This window comes from Alosa pseudoharengus, unplaced genomic scaffold (genome assembly GCF_046254945.1).
Source record: "Alosa pseudoharengus isolate Yale_2024_CS ecotype anadromous, Long Island Sound unplaced genomic scaffold, YU_APseudo_1.1 YU_APseudo_1.1_scf_4, whole genome shotgun sequence".
Taxonomy (NCBI): Eukaryota; Metazoa; Chordata; class Actinopteri; order Clupeiformes; family Clupeidae; genus Alosa; species Alosa pseudoharengus.
This window is the reverse complement of record NW_027468774.1, coordinates 14932069-14952567: the sequence shown is the minus strand read 5'-3', so window position 1 is coordinate 14952567 and position 20499 is coordinate 14932069. Positions and strand designations below refer to the sequence as shown.

At 46.0% G+C, this 20499-nt stretch overlaps 1 protein-coding gene across 4 annotated transcripts in view; it reads left to right on the top strand.

Annotated features, from left to right (window-relative positions):
* The window catches only part of axin1 (axin 1), a 28071-nt gene extending 12914 nt beyond the window's left edge, over positions 1 to 15157 (top strand). For 2 of the 4 annotated variants that reach the window (XM_076264944.1, XM_076264945.1), the window contains exons 4-10: positions 1417 to 1513; positions 3894 to 4031; positions 8334 to 8947; positions 9323 to 9487; positions 11285 to 11530; positions 13876 to 14028; positions 14158 to 15157. In XM_076264944.1, coding sequence (XP_076121059.1) covers positions 1417 to 1513; positions 3894 to 4031; positions 8334 to 8947; positions 9323 to 9487; positions 11285 to 11530; positions 13876 to 14028; positions 14158 to 14284 — 1540 coding nt within the window. In that variant the 3' untranslated portion in view covers positions 14285 to 15157. Of the gene's footprint in view, positions 1 to 1416; positions 1514 to 3893; positions 4032 to 8333; positions 8948 to 9322; positions 9488 to 11284; positions 11531 to 13107; positions 13216 to 13875; positions 14029 to 14157 lie in introns of all 4 variants that reach the window. The other 2 variants (XM_076264947.1, XM_076264946.1) reach the window with 2 other exon arrangements.
* Positions 15158 to 20499: the final 5342 nt, after the last annotated feature.

Genomic DNA, 20499 nt, shown 5'->3' with positions numbered 1-20499 from the left:
ACGGGTTTTTCTCTTGCCCCAGCAGGAAATGAGCTTCCTCTGAATGATCTGAGCAAGGATGTGCTGGCAGGAGAGAGGGGGAGATGTCTGTACACACACACACACACACACAGACACACACACACACACACACACACACAGAGGGGGTGGAATGCAGGGAGAAAAGAGGGGAGAGAGGGAAAGAAGAGCTGAAGAGACTTGACAGGGGGAAAGCAGAGAGAGAGAGAGAGAGAAGGGGGGGGGTGTAGCTTCTCAAACACGTACAGAGGGAGAGATGCAGAAAGGGAGGAAGGTAGACTCGGAAAAGAAAGGTGGTGGAGACTGAGACGCTGGGGGAAAGAAGAAAGGATGTAGAGAAAAGGCTGTGAAAGATGTAGACGGGGATTGACGGAGACACTCTGAAAGAGGACGTGTCCGAGGGGCCTGAACATGCAACAGAGGGGAAAAAAAAGAAAAAGGGAGATGGACAGAGGGAGAGGCAGACGAGGAGAGAGAAAAAAGGGAGGGAGCGAGGGAAAAGAGGAAGGAAGAAGGGTGGGAGGGAGGGTGGAGGAGGAGGCGGTGGTTTGCGGAAGTTCAGAGATGGCACCGGGGGAATGGCGTTGAGGAATCATCAAAGGCGGCACAGCGGGACAAAACCATGTCTGAAGCGGGACAGATTAGAGGCCATTATCAGCTGTTTGCCTTGTGCCCCCCACCCCCCACCCCCCCTTGCATCGGCCCTCACTGCTTCACACCCAGCGGGATGGCTGTGTTTTTACTGTCTGTGTGTGTGTGTGTGTGTGTGTGTGTGTGTGTGTGTGTGTTTGGGGAGGGCGTGTTGGTGTACGGGAGGTGGCTGCGGCATCAGAGCTTCCTGTCAGCAGGAAACCATAACCCCCCCCCCCCCTGGCCCCCATCATCCACATCACAGGCCCTGTCAGGGTCACACAGTCTCCTTGGGGACTTGTATGGCTAAGTTTATTCAGCGAATAAACCCTTCAGGGTTTATAATGCCTCGGACGCTGTGTCAGTGTGCTATTGTAGGCTATACCTACTGTGCGGACAAAGTCACTGTAGCATTTAAGCGATGAATGCCAACATCTGTTGTGTTAGGACAGGGGCTTTATAGACACCAGTATTTTCAGCACTCAGTTTTGTTTTCGGTCTGAATAAATTGACCACAGAAAATTCTGGTGCCTTTTAAAAGCAGACTTGCCTGGTATAAAAAGCCCTGATTTCTCTGCCTGATCAGCACCTGAACAATGGTGCACTCATCTAACTCCACTGAAAGGGTTGCTCTCAACCTTACTACTTGGAGTGCCAAACCAACATTACATTGAATGTTATAGTTATTTCTGGCTTTAGAAGTGCTCACTGAAGTGTTGTTTTTAACATTGTTTTCTCCTTTTTTGTGTGTGTGTTTTTTCTTCTCAGAGATGGAGTCCCACCCTACAGATACCGTAAACAGCATCGCCGGGAGATGCACGAAAGTGCCAAAGCTAATGGACGTGTGCCACTACCTCATATTCCTGTAAGTCCTCAAACCACCCACCACCTCGCCCTTGATTTCCTCTCTTTCTCTTATTCTCTCTTTCTCTACCTCTTTGGTCTCTTGCACTCCTCCTTGTTGTCTGTTCTGCAGGTAAAGTTACTGCTGTCCTCGCCGCAGACAGTGTAGCGAAGCACCCGCATGAATCACAGCTTTCAGCTCTCCCGTTCCCACTTGCTCCCTCTCTTCCTCTCCTTCCTCCCCCCCCCCCCTCTCTCTCTCTCTCTCTCTCTATCTATCTATTTCTCCTGCTATTTTTCTGTTTTTTCTCTCTGTACTTCTCTCTTGCTCTCCCCTCCTTTCTCTCTCTCTCTCCCCCCATCCCCCACCTCTCTCGTTCCTTCCCTGCATTCTTAAAATGTGCGGTGGCGGTTGCAGCAGAATGCCTTTGATCAGACGCTAGCTGATGGTGTGTGTGTGTGTGTGTGTGTGTGTGTGTGTATTTGTGTAAATGTGTGTGAAAGAGAGAGGGTGTTGGGTTGTTTTAGTGTGTGTGTGTGTGTGTGTGGCCTCTGCCGTTGCTGCTCCACTGCGGGCTGTCGGCTAGAGCCCCAGCAGACCTAGTGCTGTGCTGATGGCCGGCAGCTCCCTGCCTCCCTGGCTCCTGCCTAATTGAAGCCTCAGAGTGAGGGGGTCCAATTTAAAACCTCTCCAAAACAGAGCAGTGCGTCAAGCTATGCGCTCTCTCCCTCCCCTCTCTCTTCTCTCTCTTTTTCTCCCCATCTCTCTCTCTCTCTCTCTCTCTCTCTCTCTCTCTCTCTCTCTCTCCTTCTGCTTCTATCATCTCTCTCGCTATCTCTCTTGAGGCTTGAATTAGTGAAGGATCAGAGTATTACTCCTCTCTTATGGGTTTGACATAGTTAAGATTTTTTTTTTCCTGCCAAACAACGATGCTTATCTAAAATATCAGACGTTTCAAATGGGCGATGAATATTTTAATGGGCAAATAGATTTATGCCCGCTTGGTAATGTGGTTGACATTTGAGTCGCATGTCAGCCGTGTGCTGTTCTTAGCTGCTCTGGGGTCTCTCTCGGTCTGTTTCTCTCTCTCTCTCTCTCTCTCTTTCTCTCTCTCTCTCTCACTCTGTCTCTCTCTCTCCCTCTTTCTCTCTCTCTCTCACTCTGTCTCTCTCTCTCTCTCTGCCTCCCAGGTAGGACATTTCCCTCTCCCCAAAGGGGTGCTCTGTGAAGCCCACAGCTCCTGTCTCCAGAGTCTTGACATGCTGTCAAGACCAGATGGCAGTTGCAGCTTCACTGAGCATATAGGCTAGTTATGTGTGCGGATTGGAAAGTAGAAGAAATAAAAAAAAGAAAAGAAAAAGGGCCAGAGATTGAGAGGAGAGAAAAAAACAAAGCAAAACACAAGGACAGCAAAAAATCTGAACTCTGCAGAGACCAGGAGCACAAAGATGGAAGCAGATGAATATATTCTGACTGTCCGTTAAAGTCTCCAGAAAGCTTGGCATGTTCTTTTCTCTCTTCTCTTTTCTTTTTTAATCCATGCTTTTCCTCACAGTATAGATTTGGCTGCACCCTGCTATTCCTCCGCAGATGTCTTGAATAATGTATTTTGTGGGGCCCTCTGTTCTGGTTGGAACCGCAGCCTAGTGCAAAAGCATAGGAGTGCGGAGAAACTTGTACAATGCGGCCCTTTGATCTAAATTTACAGCTGGCTGCTGCACTCTAATCGGCTGCGATCAGGAGTGATTTACAGTCGTGAGCCAGCCAGCTCTGTGGAACGAACTTTTTAGTTCGCTCCGAACGACGGGGGTAATTAGTCCTTCCACCCCCTTTGTACGCTGCGCAAGATCACAGAGATAGACTAATGTTATTACTCTTTTTCTTTTTGGTCTTATTTTTTAAATTGCAAACATTTGTTGGGGTGGACTGGACTGACCTTGTAGCGAGCGGTCAGCCCACCCTTGGTTGGGAGCGTTATCACCAGTGGCCGCTGGTCTTTGCAGCCTGGCCTTTGTTTGCGTGTGCTGATACTGAGGAGTGAATGGCTCTGATAATCTCCCCTCCACTACCCCCCTCCTCGCTCCTGTGCCGCGCTGCTTTGGTACACCGACCACACACACGCACTCTTGTCTTTCAAGCCTATTCCCCTAGTTAGTTCACTGTGTGTCGAGCTATGCTTTGTACAAATGTATTGATTTATTTTCGCCAATCATTCTGATTTGTGTTGGTGCAGTACATGGTTTGTTTCGGTAGAGTTGTTAGGAAGGAAAAATATAGATTTTTTTTTGTTTCTTTTATTCTTCTCAAATCAGGGTGTTTTTTTGTCTCTGGCTCGTGTTTGGGAACACTACAGGTATTTCAGTTCTAATGTGAAGGTTCTGGATCGATCTTTCCTTGCCAGCGCACAAACCGGATGCCAAAGGATATCCACGTGGACCCAGAGAAGTTCGCCGCTGAGCTCATCAGCCGGCTGGAGGGCGTTCTGAGGGAGCGCGAGGCCCAGGAGAAGCTGGAGGAACGTCTCAAGAGGGTCCGGCAGGTACGCAGCCCAGACACACCTCATCTCTCTCTCTCTCTCTCTCTCTCTCTCTCTCTTTCTCTCTCTCTCTTTGTCTCTCTCTCTCTCTCTCTCTCTCTCTCTCTCTCTCTCTCTCGACACATACACAGAGCTGCTGGGTTATACCAGGTCAGAAAGTAGCAGCGCTGAACAGTGAAGGGCTGAGGTTTACCTTAGAGCTTGAGCTTGCACACGAAGTATTGCCTACTAATACTCATCTACAAGATCCAAAGAAAGAAGGATTAGTCAAAGAGGATATGGTTTGGTAGACAATGTAGAATCATGCCCCCTCCCCTGAAAAAATCTCCCTAATATTGCTCATCCAACACGCTCAAAAATATGTCAATATGAGTGTGATGTAAACTAGACCAGCTAGATCCATTTCACATGTTCAGACATAAGCTGGCAGCTATCCCATTGGCCCTCCCCACCGTGCACTTTTGTAGTTTCTGTAAGGGGGTGGGGTGTGTGTGTGTGGAAGTAGAGGTAACTTCATTAGAGTTCTAATGCTCCCCCCCTCCCTCCTCCCCTAGGCTGGTGTAGCAGTGCTCATAGATTTAAACTAATGGATGGACATCAAGGTTGTCTTCTACAGCCCCCGCCACCTCCCAATATACATCAGTTTTCACACTCTTGCATCACGTGCCAAGTCATAAATCAGTTATACATGTTGCCAGCAATGCAGTGAAGTTATCAGAGACACTATGAGACACTATAATTGAGGCATGCTGGAGCAGTAGTAGCATCACTGACTAACCAACGGCCAGCCTGTGTTCATTCAGTGCCCTGCTGCATGCTCGTATCACTTTGGGTAAAAGCGTCTGTTAACTTTTCCATTTCTTTAAAGTTGAAGTTGACTGGTATTTAGCAGATACCTTGATCCAAAGCGACACAGACTCGCAATGGCAGGTCCAGGAATGGAATCCGGGCCACCCGATTGTCAGGCTGTGGCAGGACGTTCTCACAGCTCCACCATGCCCACCTTTATTATGAGAGCAGTAGACCAAAGGAGAATCAGCCGCAGCGGTTCCCTGTGTTCTTAGAACAAGAACACAATTATCGCCTCGGGTTGTGTGATGGGCTCGCTTTGAGTTGGGGACACGCACACAGCCAAACACCTGACCATCAGCAGTCATTGGACGTGAGTAGCCTCTGCTGTAGAGAGAGAGGTACAAAACGCCCGGTCATTTAAAACACAAAGTGTCCTGGCTACATAAGGTCTGTCTGCGTGGGAGCGCCCAACCCACACAGTTTGTGCATCATTATGGTTCATTATGCTGTTGAAAGGGTAGGGGCTCTCAGTAGACACCTGTCCACGTCCTGTGTGTGCTTACAGGAAAGTAGAAAAGTGCAGAACAAAACATCGCTGTTGGCACAAACAAAATATGACTCATCACAAAGAGGAGAATTGCTTTTTTTCCCCATTTTAACCAAACAAACAATCATGTTGACGCTTATTCTTAGGAAAATATTGTATACTGACATGTTTGATGCTTTAATCGAAAACATAATGTTACAAGCATCATTAGAACATCTTGCGTAGATGTTACAAATACATCAATGAAATCTTTCATTAGACGCACACGGGCTTTTTGTGCAGAATGATCAGAAGTATTTCATCTGAAAGCCATTGAGTTTACCACTTTCTATAGAGTATCAACCACGCGTCCCAGTTAACCAAATTATAGTGCTGGTATTATTGCAGTGAAATAAATATCAGTGGGCTCTATGTTTTTAATTTGTCGTCTGACTGCTTGAAAAGCATTCTTCTTCAGAAGCCCAGGGCCCGCTCATTTCATCATTGTTGTTGTTTTGGAGGCCAGCGTTGGCTCACGGAGCTCCTCTCTCCACGGCGTCGCTGTCAGCATCAGGTGGCGCACCTGCTCTCCGCTCCACGCCGCCGTCGCCAGTGGTGATGGTGGTAACCAGGGCTCTGCCGGCGCGTACCGGTGTAATGACTCCGCTTGAAGTCCAGTGGCGCGTGAAAGAATGCCTGAGCTTTCCGCAAATGAGGGCTCTCTAAGAACTCGAAGCCGGGCGTTAGGTCTCAAGGCGTATGATTTAGGTAGTTTGGCCTCAGTTTGGCCCATTCTCTCATTGGAACAGGAGGCTTGGATTATTTAAAGCTGGAAGGGCAGGAATGTCATTCTGTATTTAATTGATATAGCTCGGCATCAGACAGGAGGCCTTGTGCCATTCTGATGTGATTACGGTTGAAAGCCCTCAATGTCAGGCTTTTCCTCTCGTCACACAGAATGTGGTTGGAGGTGTAGTACGCACGATTGGAGACTGTTAGTATTCCGCCGGCAGACTCGACAAGCATCTTGCCGGGAAGATTGAAGTGGAAAGTGAAAAAAAATCACTTTTCAACCTTCTGAAAAAAATCAGGAAAAAGGTATCACGTCAAAATTCACCCAACAGTGCTCATCTATGATTCACCCAGAGTAAAATCTAACCCCCAAAATGTCCCATGGCTAGTCTTATGTTGCAAGATGTTCAAAACTCTCATAATGCATAGATTTAATTCTGTTTTTTGCAAGTGATCATTGCATTCACTTAAATCCAGTATTCCTTTAGAGCATTGTCTTGAATGAGCAACCACTGTCAATTATTCTGTGTTCTCATAACTCCTACTCAGTTCTTGTGAGTTATGAACCGACTGATGAACTTTGCCTTTACCCTTGTTACCTTTGGTGGAAATCCAAATAAGTCATTCAACAATAATGGCACTCTGGTGGGTTTCTTTGTTTTCAGATGTTTGTTCTCTTAGTTTGCGTTTGTTCAGTGAGTGAAGCACTGAAATCCTCCGTAGTGCAGTAGCTGCTCTTTGTTCCCTCCCACATATCTTCCAAAATCAGAGCTAACTAGCTACCATATGCAGGCGTGCTGAGATAATGTGAAAAGAACACGTGAGCGTAATTTCACAGTTTGAGCTGCCCCATTTCCCCAAAAAAGGTAGAAAGCCAAGATAACACGTTAGTATTTTTGGCATGGAATACCTTGCAGGCCACCCTCAGCCAAGTGAAACCAAGACTATGTCCTTGCAGGCCACCTTGTGTAGTTCTGAAGTACCGTTTGAAGAATTCTGTCCTAGTTGGATCTATCATGTTCCTTCTCATGTCCTCTGAGGCGATGTGTAAAATGAGTCTGGACGATGTCCACCTGTAATTCCTCGCCCTGGCTTTTGTGCGTCCCTCTAATCAGCCGGCCCTTGGCTGGATTAGTATGGAGCAGCGTGGGGCGCAGAGCCTCATCATAAAACCCGTCCTCCTCCTCTCCTCAGCTACCTGGAGGGAACATCAAAGGCCGTCCATGCATAACTTATCTGGAGTCTCTCCTCTCCTCATGTCTACTAAGCCCTGAGGCTTGGAGAAGGGGCGCTTAAGATGCATGAGGTGCACATCTACACCCCCCTCCCTCCTCTCACACAGCCGCCACCACAAAAAAATGCCTGTCCACTCATGCTGGTGATGAGAGGCTGTAATTGTGGATCATAATCTGTCAGTCTTTTCTGGTCTCGGTTTATCGTTATACAAGGTTTATTGCCATTTTTGCCTACAGCTGTACCTGAGTGGGAATACAAAGTGCATTGTGTGAATGTGTACGTGTGCATTGTTTTGTGTGTCAGTTTGTGCAGTATTTTATGGAAAACAGTGCCCCCTGCTGGTATACTGATTGCAACAGCATGTGATGATTGTCTCCCTAGTCCTATTTGTTTAGTTGTCTTGAGAAACAAATATACAGAAAAAACAGTGAGGGAGATGCCAATCTCAAACGACTGTTTCCAAGGAAACAATCTGCTGTAGAGGAGATGCAAGAATATCTCATGTATTGGACTGTGCTGTACCATCTGTCCCCATACAGACTTTAGCATTCTGACTAGGGAAAGTACAAGCATGTCTTTGAATGATCAACTAAGTTTACATACGATATTAGGAGCAGGTGTCAATGAAAAACAGTGCAGTGGTGCCTTATGCAAAAAATCCACTCAATTTGTGGTTCGCAGATGTAGCGTACTCATGCATACTGTAATTATGGCCTCATGGAGAGGAACAGCAGGTGTGGAATTTAGAGGTAAATTGTGTGTGGTGCATAATTGCAGCTCTAAGAAGGAGAGAAGTCTGGCAGAGTTGAAACTCTGCTCATAAACATGGGGCGGGGCAAGGAGCAGTGCAGTAAATGGGACAGAGATGAAGTAAAGAAGCAGAATCTTAATCTATCCCTTTTTCATTCTCTGTCTCTCCTTTCCTCTCTCTGTCTGTCTCTCTGTCCCCTCTTCCTCAGGAGGAGGAAGGTGACGACGCTGACGTGTCGGCCGCCCCATCCCTCTCGGGCCACCGCCTCCCGGCGGCCTCCTCCTCATCCTCCTCCTCGCTCCACCACATGGCGCCGCACTCCCACTACGGCGCGCGCTACGCCGAGTGTGCCTACAACGGCCTGCCGCTGGCGCGCGACTCCCACGAGGAGAACCCCGAGAGCATCCTGGACGAGCACGTGCAGCGCGTCATGAAGACGCCCGGGTGTCAGTCACCGGGCACCGGCCGCCACTCGCCCAAGTCGCGCTCGCCCGACGGCCTGCCTGCCACCGCCGCCGCCGCCGCCTGCTTCGCCAAGGGCCCCGGAGCGACCCCCATGCCCATGGGCCTACCGGCGGGCAAGCACCCGCACCCTGCCCGCTTCGGACCCAAGGGCGTGGAGGCAGGCGGGCCGTCCATGCACCTGTACCACAAGCACGGGCCGGGGCCAGGGGCAGGGGTGGGCGGCAAGCCTAAAGAGCAGCTGGACACGCACGGAGGCTTCCCCTGGCAGGCTGAGCCGCACCACTACAGCAGCAAGAGCAGGAACTACGCAGACGGCATGACTGCTGGGCCCGCGGGCATGGAGCTCTCAGCACACGGGTGAGAGATGAGACACATTGTGATTTAACATTTGTCTTGATAACAACGTTTTCACTACATTTTGTCAGACTTTTTGAGAAATGCCACACGTTCTCCTCCCACTTATCCTAGAGGGAAAAATGCTTTATTTCTGCATATAAATTTTAACAAGGATATTTCCATGCTCACTACTACCTTGAATCCAAGCTCTGCTGGCATCCTTAGCATCAAGGAATACATTTCTCTGCTTTTGTATCATGCTATGCAAAGCAGTGTGAAAGCCTTTGCTTTCAGTGCTAGGTGTCACAAGCATGACACAAATGTAAGCACCCCCTCCTCTGCCTTCTCCAGCTTTAGTTTAAAATCTGCACAATTTTCTCTGTCTGGGTCTTACAGCAGCAAAGGCAGCACGCTAGCCAAGCGTCCCTCGAAGAAGGGCGAGGACTCGTGGAACACGGACACGCCCCTGGGTTCTGAGGAGCTGGACCGGACCCGGAAGATCCTGCAGTGGATGATGGAGGGTGAAAAAGAGGCTGGCCGCTACAAGAAGAGCCCCTATGGGTGAGTAGCCCATGCTGGTGCTGGTGCTGACACTGATACTGTTCCTGGATCTGTTGCCCACAGGGAGCATCAGTTTATATGACTCAAAGGTCTTTTTTTCCAATGAGCAAGAACCACTGCCATCACTGGTCCTGGGTCAGTTATCCATAGAGAACATCAGTGTTTGTTTGTTGTTGTTTTGTACAGTGATGTGACTAGCTATCTTGATCAAAGTTCCTATTCTTCCTCTGAGCAAGAACAAACTATTGAAGGCTACAAGGCATTGTGTCTCAGTGCTTAGTTACGACTGAACAGAATTAGCTGATGAGAGTTGTTTGTGTGTTAAATTCTTCATGCCTTGTTGGGCTCAGATCAATATACAATGGTAGCTGTGGATGCTGTCGCTACATTGTAAGGTGTGGAAGAAGGGTATAGCAGAAGCATATGAACATAGACCAGTTAGCAGCTGATCAACAACAACAACCACAACCAACTGCAGCCCCTCCACGCCTGTGTCCATTAGGTGAAGGACAACACAGGACAACAGAATGCTGTGACTTCCATGGCGCTCACAGAGCACTGAGGTCATTAGTTCCATTATGTAGCTTTGTGATGACTGAATCGTGACTGCTGTGGAATGGAAGCTAAGAGGACTGACATGAGAACACCATGTGTATGTATAGCTTTAGCCACTGAACTGATGATGAGGCCTCCAGATTGGCACCAACACCGCTAAGCTTAGAGCAAATGTCTGTTTCAGTGTTGCGAGTAACAGTGTGTATTAGCAATAATAATAACATTTTAAAACATAAATGGCATCTTGAGTAATGACTGGCATGGTAATATCACTTTTGTGACAGGAGGATTGATTGTGGAGATGGAGCTGTATAGAGTGAGTTTGTATGTGAAGCTGTCATGGCAGGATTTAACCTGATTGACTTGTATGTAGACCAGTGGGGAAGTGGCTGTCAACAGCGGACCTGACAAAAATGTGAAAATGTGGCACTTGGCAGTGGCAGCTCTGTCAGTCTGTGGTGCAGATGGCCGTGGCCTACTGGTTAGCGCTTCGGACTTGTAACCGGAGGGTTGCTGGTTCGAACCCCGACCATTAGGAAGCGGCTGAAGTGCCCTTGAGCAAGGGCACCTAACCCCTCACTGCTCTCCGAGCGCCGCTGTTGTAGCATGCAGCTCACTGCGCCGGGATTAGTGAATGCTTCACCTCACTGTGTGTTCACTTTAGCCAGCAGTCATTATCATGTACAAAACCCTGACGAGGATCAAGGCCCACATCATGAACAAGCTCACTGTGTGTTATCCCAGTGAATACCTACCTAGGATATTAACCCTAAATGTAAACTACTAGGCTATATTATAAATATTTTGTTGGTTACTTACTTCAAACCCTCTATAGCAACATCCAAGCACTTCCACAATGTCGTATGCACCTGAATCCTGAATTAAAGGAAAAAATATCCTGTCTCTAGTCAATAAGCAATAATGAGAAACATGGCAAGTAATGATAGATAGATAGATAGATAGATAGATAGATAGATAGATAGATCGATAGATCGATAGATCGATAGATGGATACTTTCTTTATTCATCCTGAGGGAAAGTTTGGGCAGCCAGTAGCTTATACAAACGACACGCACACACATATATCTCACATCCATAAAAATCACACACAAAAAAGTAAAAATGTAAAGAGCATGTGAGATACATATAGTAAAGGCTCATATTGGAGAAAGTGAAGTGCTTGTATACAGTGTGAAAAGTGTGCTGTCTTTTGCCTGAAACGTTGTTCTCTCTCTTTCTCAGGAGTGTCTCTGGATCCAAGAAGAGCCACGAGACGTCGCGGCCAAGCTCGGTGGAGCGTCCGGGTGCCGTGCACCCGTGGGTGAGTGCGCAGCTCCGCAGCAACACTGTGCAGCCGTCGCACCCCTTCATCCAGGACCCCACCATGCCGCCCAACCCCGCCCCCAACCCCCTCACCCAGCTGGAGGAGGCGCGGCGCCGCCTGGAGGAGGAGAGGAAGAAGAGCACCACGCTGCAGAGCAAGCAGAGGTGAGCAGAGCCGGCCGCCGGCCTTGGCGCGCAACGCAAAGCATTCTGGGAGTTCTCGGCATCGTCCGCGTTGGCTGGGAAGCAGGCTCTGTGCTTGTGAGATGTTTCAGTCACTGCCAGGCTTTTCTTTCTGCTCTGCAGAGAGGGCCTTTTCCCTCAAAATGTGCTCCTGTCAGTTGGATAATGGAATGATTATTGAACCAAATCGTGGCGAAATGAATTGCTGTCGGCTCAAGCTGGGAAAAAATGTTTGTTTGAACGTCTCTCGTCTGTGGTGGATGGTGATGTAAAATGCCATCATCTGGTTCAGTAACCAGGATCATTTGTCAATCTTGACAATTGATTGCCAATTTGTTGCATGTACATTTGACAAAATGGAATCCATGCAGCAGCAGTCAAATGCCATCACTGTCACTTCTCCAAATGCAGTGTGTCCGAGCGAGTCAAGTTACATTTAATTGGAACTGAAAGATTGATGTGCAATTCACTAACTCACAAGCAGAGTGGTGTGAACATACTTCCTTCTAGCCAGCCCAGCATCCTGTTTTTTTTGTTCTGCATTTGTTTCCATCCACGGTCATGCTATTAAAAAATTCTCATAATCAAAGGAAGAGTTCTGAACAGTTGTGGGATCAAAATGTAATGTCTACACCCATGCTAATCAGGCTTAAAGCTTGTCAGTGACTTGGCAGTGAGAGACCCAATCTCTCTTTGATTACTCGAGGGCAGGAGCGAACGCATGAGCCTACAAATAATGCATCAGCTCAGTGTTCTCTGCACGCAGAAGGATGAAGAGCTCTGATTGCAAGTGGTGTGCCTTTGATCTCGACACATGGTGCATCTCCAGAGTGTTATTAGTGTCGTGGGGTGTCAGAGAGCCTGAGCTGCACAGAGGAAAGAGAGAATTGGGAAGCACAGTAATGGGGAATGGAGATGATCTGGCCTCCATGCACTCTCCCTGTCCACTCCCTGCTCTGCTGTGGCCTTCGGTCCCCCCCCCAGATTGTTCCTCTGTTTGTGTTGCCTTTTGGTGTCTCCCTCCCATAAACGAGCAAGAGATTTAGATGTGTTTTTCCAAGGCAGTGTCTGTGTGTCACATGGGCCTGCATGGCCATCTCAGCTGTGCATGTGTGACACATGAGTGTGTGTGTGTGTGTGTTTTGTGTTTGGGTGTGTGAGAGAGAGACTTTTATCTTGAGTGTTTGTGTAGTGTCTAGGTGCCTATGGGCCCCTCACAGGTGTGCCTGAGTTGTGTTGTGCTCAGAGGTGGAAAACTCCGGAACTCAGAAAGTGAGAGACCTACCACCTAAAACAGGTGATTTCACTTGGCTGGCCTACGAGTTGTGCTTATTAGAATAAGCTGGTTTCCTGAATGGTTAGAACAGATACTATGTGGGAAGACTTTTACCTTTTTGAAGTTTTCCACCTCTGGGTGTGTTGCATGTTGTTGTGTAGTGTTGGTTGTGTGTGCACCCCTGCCTGCCTGCCTGTGTGCTGTGCTGTGCTGTGCTGTGCTGTGCTGTGCTGTGCTGTGCTGTGCTCTCTTCTCTAACTGCGCTGCTGGGGTTGTTCCTCAGGTATGTGCTGGAGGTGATCCAGAGGGGGCGCGCCGCCGTCCGGCCCGCTCTCTTCCCCCAGCTCAGCGTGGTCCCGGCCGTCTCCGACACGGAGCTCTCCGAGCCCGAGTACGTCCCGCTGCCCTTCTTAGAACCTCCAATCACCCCCCCACCGTCCCAACCCTCACCCCATCACCACCTGCACAGTGCCCCCCCCCCCCCTCCCCCAAATGCCTGTCCCTCTCATAGGCCATGCCCAGCCCAGACTCCAGACCCTTGTCCCTGTAGTTCTCCGACCATTTCCCCTGTCATTCCCCTGCTCCTTATACATAGCTAGCAGCACGTAGCAGTGGTCAGTAGGCCAGTAGGCTGTTTGTTTCTTACGTAGTTTAGTTTAAATGGTAGCAGTGTGGTACTAACAGTACCACTCCTTTTAGCATGCAACGCAGTTTCAAATATGGGGGATCTATCCTTCATTGATGTGGAAAATGTTGGTGGTAAATATGACAATAAAATTGGAGGGTCCTTCCTCTTTTTAATGACCCGCCATCGCTGGCTTTTACCTCTACCATTGTTGCCAACAACCATGACCATTGACCATTTTGTACCTTTTAAACACAAACTGCCGTTCTCTACTGTCCCATCTGTAATGATGATGCAGTGTGGGGCTGTAAACAGCAAATGATGTCCTTTTGAGGATGGAAAACAAGGACACTCAGTGGTCCTGAAATGAGCCTGACGTGCTGTTCTGTGACTCATGATGATTTGTGTAAAATGCTTCTCTGCCAGCAGACACAAACCGGTGAAGAAGCAACCGTGCGACAACATCACGGTGGCCTACTACTTCTGCGGAGAGCCCATCCCCTACAGAACCTCAGTGAAAGGGAGGATCGTCACACTGGGACAGTTCAAGGAGCTTCTGACCAAGAAAGGGAGTTACAGGTACGGACACACACACACACACACACACACACACACAAACACAACCCAGTGGAAAATGTGTTGGAATCGTTTTCTTTTCCAAGACCTCTGTGTAAATGGATGCCATTTCCCCCTTATGCCCTTTCCCAGGTATTACTTCAAGAAAGTGAGCGACGAGTTCGACTGCGGGGTGGTGTTTGAGGAGGTGCGAGAAGATGACGCAATCTTGCCCATCTTCGAGGAAAAGATCATCGGGAAAGTGGAGAAGATCGATTGAGGCCTAGTCGATGGTGTAAAGACGGCAAAAGAACGAGAGAGAGAGAGCGAGACTGTGATGAGGAAAACCTGAAGCATGACGGTGGTTATTGGAGTGCTGAAATGGCCTCTGAGATTGTCAGAGAGAGAGAGAGAGAGAGAGAGAGAGAGAGAGAGAGAGAGAGAAATATGGGCCGCAAGCAGGTGCAGAGTAAATGGTATGGGAATGTGTTTTTCAGAGGAGGGCTAGAGGCTGAGGTTGCACGCATTAGACTGAAGGATTCTCCCCGAGGGTCACGCTGGAACCCCATGCTAATGGCACCAGGGGCTTCCACCTTTGCACACGGACTGTTGGATTACTCTCCCAGCTGCTAGTGGACTCAGTCCAGCTGTTAGCGCTCTGTGCACGGGATGGAAAGCGACAAACAAGAGACTGGAAGAATGAACTGATAGAGAATGAAGCAGAAGAAGAAAGAGGAATCATACTCTTACCTTGTTTTGGTATATTTCTAACTGAAATGTAATGTAGCATTGCGAAAGACAAAAGTTTGACTAGGACAAAAACAAAATTACTATGAATCTGTTTACTAAAGCTGCATATTTTTGATATGATGTTATCAAACGGAAGGTATCCTTTCTAATGTAACAACTTGTAATTTTTTTATATGTACCTGGTACCAGATGTGTACAGATTGTTTGTTTTAAACAAGAGAGTTAAAAAGTTTTATATCTATTTAAATATTTAAAAGACAAAGCTATTTGGTTGAGATCTTATCGAAGCTGTGGCGCAGTATCTGAGGTTGTTCTCAGGGCCTAAATCTCTGGAGCCTGTGTGGGAACCTAGACACCATAGCCCCCATGTATTACCAAGTGCTTTTAACCCCCCCCCCCCCCCCCCCCCCATGATTCTGCTATTTAATCGCCCGTAGTCCGCTGGCATTAGTCCTCTCTGCACTTCTTATTGCATTAAAAAAGACAAAAAGGAAAGTCGCCTTGAGACCTAACCCCTAACCCCATGAGTATGCCTTCTGTAGCTATTGGAACCAATACTGATTACTGAATCAACGTTTTTGGACAGCGAGATACACAGTGTGTTGTGTACTAGCGAGATACACAGTGTGTTGTGTACTAGCGAGATACACAGTGTGTTGTGTACTAGCGAGATACACAGTGTGTTGTGTACTAGCGAGATACAGGGTGTTGTGTAGTCGAGGCCTGTCCCAAATTGTAGTAGTGGTGCAGCATCCCACAGACATGTCGGGAGCTGCATGTGAAAGACACCCGTGTGCTTTGAAAAAGGCCAGTTCCGGCCTTATTAATTCTCCTTCCAAACTACTTTGAACCCCCTGTTCTGCTCCCCAAGTGAAACACAAACACAGACGTCGACTGGAAGAATGGCTTCATCCAACAGCAGGTGGTAAATGTCAGCCAGTGAGCGCACCCACTTGTAGGAACTTAAACAGAGCTATCAGCATTTACTTAACTCCAGGGCTCCTGTGAGCCATCTTAAGTGCTTGTGTACTTTCACACTTCATTGTGTGAAGATGAGCGGCTTGTTGAAGTATCAGCATTTGTGAAGGGATGGCACTTTTTTTGTATGTGTGTTGTGTGCGGGAGGCTTGTAATCGTTGTGTTGTTGCGTGCACACATCTTAGAGGGTGTGTGTGAGATCCTAGGGTCCAGTGACAGAGTGCCATTGGATGATTCAGTTATCATGTTTACACTTACCTTAATGTATTACGATAAAAATAACTAAATGATGAATTGTAGCCTTTTAGCTTAATATGGCTAAATTTGGTGCCTGGTTGGAATGCATTGTTATACAAAAAAGTAATTTTAGCATAAAGATTTTCTACAGATCACAAACACCAAAGAGAGCAGGGGTTTAATACTTTCACCCATTTTGACATTTTGTTATTTTTTGTTTTGCTTTACTTAAATAATTTGAGTGATCCAAACCCAGTTATATTTTTACAATCTTGCACATTGTTATTTGGTAATATTTTGTAGGAAGATAGTACAAGATGGTGCAAGACTGAGTGAGGTAGCCATTGTGGTAGTAGTGTTTACAGAGAGGAACAGCTAGGAAGAATAACACAAGGTTGCTATAACATGGGCTTCGACACACTGAAGGCACTATATAGAGAAGTTTTGATTTTCTGAAAAGACGTAGCTTAAATTAATTTGAAGATCACTGAGCTCCACACTTATCAAAAATCTTTTGATAAGGATTTCCTTACAAGTCTCCATGTGCTGAATACAACATTTGAGGGGAAGGACACAGACATATCTCTTATTTGCGTTATCCAGATAAACTAATTAACTAAATAAAAAATAGATCAGAACGGCTTTTCCTCAAACTTGAACAGTATCGGTACTCGAATGTGTTGTCTTGATTCCATTGTCGTCGTGGCCCCTGGCGCTGTTGGCGTGGTGACCTCAGAAAACAAAACGAAACCACCATTACTGTGATGGCTGGCGCTGACGAGCTTGTCTCGCTGCTGCCGGCCTTTGTTGTACATAGACATCACTGAGTGCCTTTCTAACCCCTCCCCTTGCCTCCACTACATCATTTCATCTCGCTTAGTTGTCTGTTTCCAGGGACAAGAATCATCATGTTTTTTTTTTGTTTTTGTTTTTGTTTTTGGGTTGGTTGATTTTGTTTTCCTTAGTGGCTACATTAGTGTCTGTGTAAGCGTCTGTCAGTCATGCATCCTCACTCTTTGGATAAACTCTTTTTCTATGTAAATATGTACATTTTTAAAAGTGGCTACCAGCAACACCATTGGGATATGTACAGTAGTACTGTGGCTCTTCTCCTGGTGCTCTGATTACCAGTGTGCTGGGTTGTACAGCTATTATTATTTACAGGTACTTGAACAATAAAGACATGTAATAAACCGGTAACCCATGCTCTCTTCTCGTTACTCAATCACATGCTATCTCAGAGCATTCGGGAGATCTTCCAGTGAATGTGACGGAACATACAACATAACATATTTTCAATATTCATCTTTAGCAATAATGAAAATTACATCAGTTTACCTACCTTAATATGTCAAAAAAAAAACGTCGGAGTTGACCTTTTCCTAACCAGCCGAAGAAGCCTTGTGCTGTGTCTCAACTTCACTTGCCTGCTGGCACCAGGTGGTGGCAGTCTTGGGCCTAGGTAGTCATATATCCACTCACACTTCTACTCAGTCTGTTATGAGGTACTCCACAGCTCTTGTAAGCAAGCGGACAGAATTGTTTTCCTGTGAGGAGTTCCATAGACTTTCGATAGCATGACTAGGGAGGTGGCAGCTATTGCTGCTCTGACCTGTGAAAACTTGTGCTCTTTTAATTTGGCATAGACTGGCCATTTCCAATCCATATCTCATACACATTGTGTTATTAGTAGACACTGCAAATGCAGACATTCCATTGATAAGTATGGACATGTAAGCGTTTATCAATAATTAATGTATAATAGCAGTAATTTCACTTGGCGTGAACACCACAAGAGACTCTTTCACACATGTTTAGGCCGGGGGGTACAAACCATCTCTACACATTATGTGCATTTTGAACTGTATTGTACTGTCTGCATCACCCAAATGTCTGTCGTTTGCATTCTGCTTTCAACTTCTCTCTCTCTTATCAGGCATAGTGCTCTAAACAGGGAGACCTCAGATGTGCGAGAGGAGTTTAGAGACGCAGCTAAGGGGCTGAATCAGAAGAGTGCTGATGAAAAGCTGCGGGCTCCCATAGGCAGGTGGCATGCACACCTCTGATGGTTTTCAACACTGCCTCAAAGAGCCTCTCTAAAGCCCTGATGCCAGCGTCCAGCTGAAGGGCTGCTTTTTCCTTCTTTCTTTCCTTGCTTCTTTTGTGTTTTTGGACCAGACTTTGCAGACTATGTTTACAGACTGCATAGTAGATGCTGTTTGAGGCTAGTCATATTCCCAGACAGGTGTTTATAGCTAGCTGTCTGCATGTTTACAGACTGCATAGTAGATGCTGTTTGAGGCTAGTCATATTCCCAGACAGGTGTTTTATATAGCTAGCTGTCTGCATGTTTTTGTCCACGGTGCACTCTTCTGGCGTGCAGTCCAATGATGGAGCCCGAAGGATCTCTGCTGTGTGCGCCCAAAGGGCCTTGCATGCACTGGGCTGGCAATTAATTCCGGAACACAATGTTAGGCTCGCTGCAGCTTAATTGAAAAGCAAAGACCATTACAGTTGTCTAGTGAAGTACATAAATCAATACACGAGTATCAAGAAAAGAGGGAAGAAAGAAAGAAAATAATGAGGAGAAAGAAGCCTTCATAAGTGGAGGGTACACTTAGATGCAGATATTCTGTGTAGCCTAATTATGAATTCTGTGGTAATTTGGTTTTTTCCCTTATAACCACAAACTGGGATTTTTTTCAGTATCATACTTCTTAAGTGTTGTGTTGTGCAAAAAATTGCTTTATACTCTACATTACTGTAATTGTATCACAGTAATATAGAATATTGTTGGCTACATTGTTTTATATGCTATACTGCAATGATCCTTAGTCATTGTAGTAGTTAGTAGTCTGTATAGAGATTGGTCGCAGTAAATTTTCCAACTTCTCGTGGGTATTTAATGAGCCTCTTTAGTAAGCTCTCTGCAAGTCGTTAAAAATAACGTACTGAGGCAAGGCTTTTAAATCTCTCATTAGTGTTTACGGTCCTCCAGAATACCCTTCCTTTCGCGACATTTCCTGTGAAATTCACTCTTGTGAAAATCTGTTTGTGTATTGTAACGACTAACAAAAACATTACGCCAAAATAATTTCAAAGCACCAAATTGAGACGAGAGAAGATGAGAAATACTTTATTCATCCTGAGGGTCACATGTTTTTCGGGAAGAGTAGAGGGAAATCTGGAAATGTATAGGCATCTACATGTTAAACTATGGTGATGACTAATATCCATAAAATCTATGGCTCTTCCTGAATACATCCAGTGAAATCAGCATACATTACATCCTCCAACAACTTCCATATCTTCAACAGAGGGAAATATCTCAACAGGAATTATAGTATGGGGAATTGTGTTATTTTAGGAACGATTCATATAGATTTTTGCAACTGGTGTTTTTTTACTTGCTAGGACCCCATTGAATACAAAACAACCTGTTTCCAATTTTTTTCTTCATTTTCAGTGCCAAAATTCAAGATGGCGGACAATATATGCGGAAAAATAATATAAAGGCTTAAAGTGGTCAACTTTTTGATAAATATACATCTAATAAGGTAGACAAGTGAGATACAGACTATTTTCAAAAGATGTATTGCATCATTTGGCAAAAAATTTGGAGAAAAAAATGGAAAAAATGAAAAAAAGAGAAAAAAATCTTGTTTCATTATTGAAGATTTCAACAAAACATTGTCATTGTCACTCAAGTATTTATCCTCACCACTGTCACTGTCTTTTTAATATTGGTGTACATCTCCTCAGAGCCTTCACACCTGCAAAGTTGCGTGAATGGTAAGTTGTTACTCTTGCATGAACACCTTATACTGCATTGGCTGGCAAGACAACAACACTTCACAACAGCCTCTGGTGCTGGTGGAAGTTTTGACAGAACAGGAGCCCATTGCCCATCACAGACATCCCAACCTGCAAAAAGTCATTTCAGGGAGGTATCCCGAAAAAAAAAAAGAATTATTGTAGCCTATAGGTAGTATACTTAGATACTGAAATACAGATGAATGTTTGTTCAATAATGTGTAGTCAGTACACCAAATAAGGAAGGCCTATAGATAGGAATTTTGATAATAAAATATGTAGATTTTGGGAACTAGCCTTGGCATGTAGCCTTGGCAACTAGCCATCTAGTATAGGCCTGAATAATATGCACATGAAATGACACTTGTTCAACTCACCTCAACATGTCTTTTGCAATCATTTAACCTGCCATGGGCAATAAGTCACTGTTACAAACAGTGCAGCATACAACTACAGTATCATTATTGTTTACTCTTATGAGACAAGGGTAGGCCTACACATCGTGTGGTCTGATGTGAAATGGGTCTTAAATGTAAATTTTTTGGGGGCACTCTGACTCTGCCATGACGCTCCTGTTTATTTTTTTATTTTTTATTTCTCCTTTATTTTACTAGGGTAGTCACATTGAGGCAGTTGCCTCTTTTCCTGTTCCTAGATACATTGAACTGATTAATTTCGTTCAGGATAAAAGACATAAAAGCCTGACTACATTGAAAA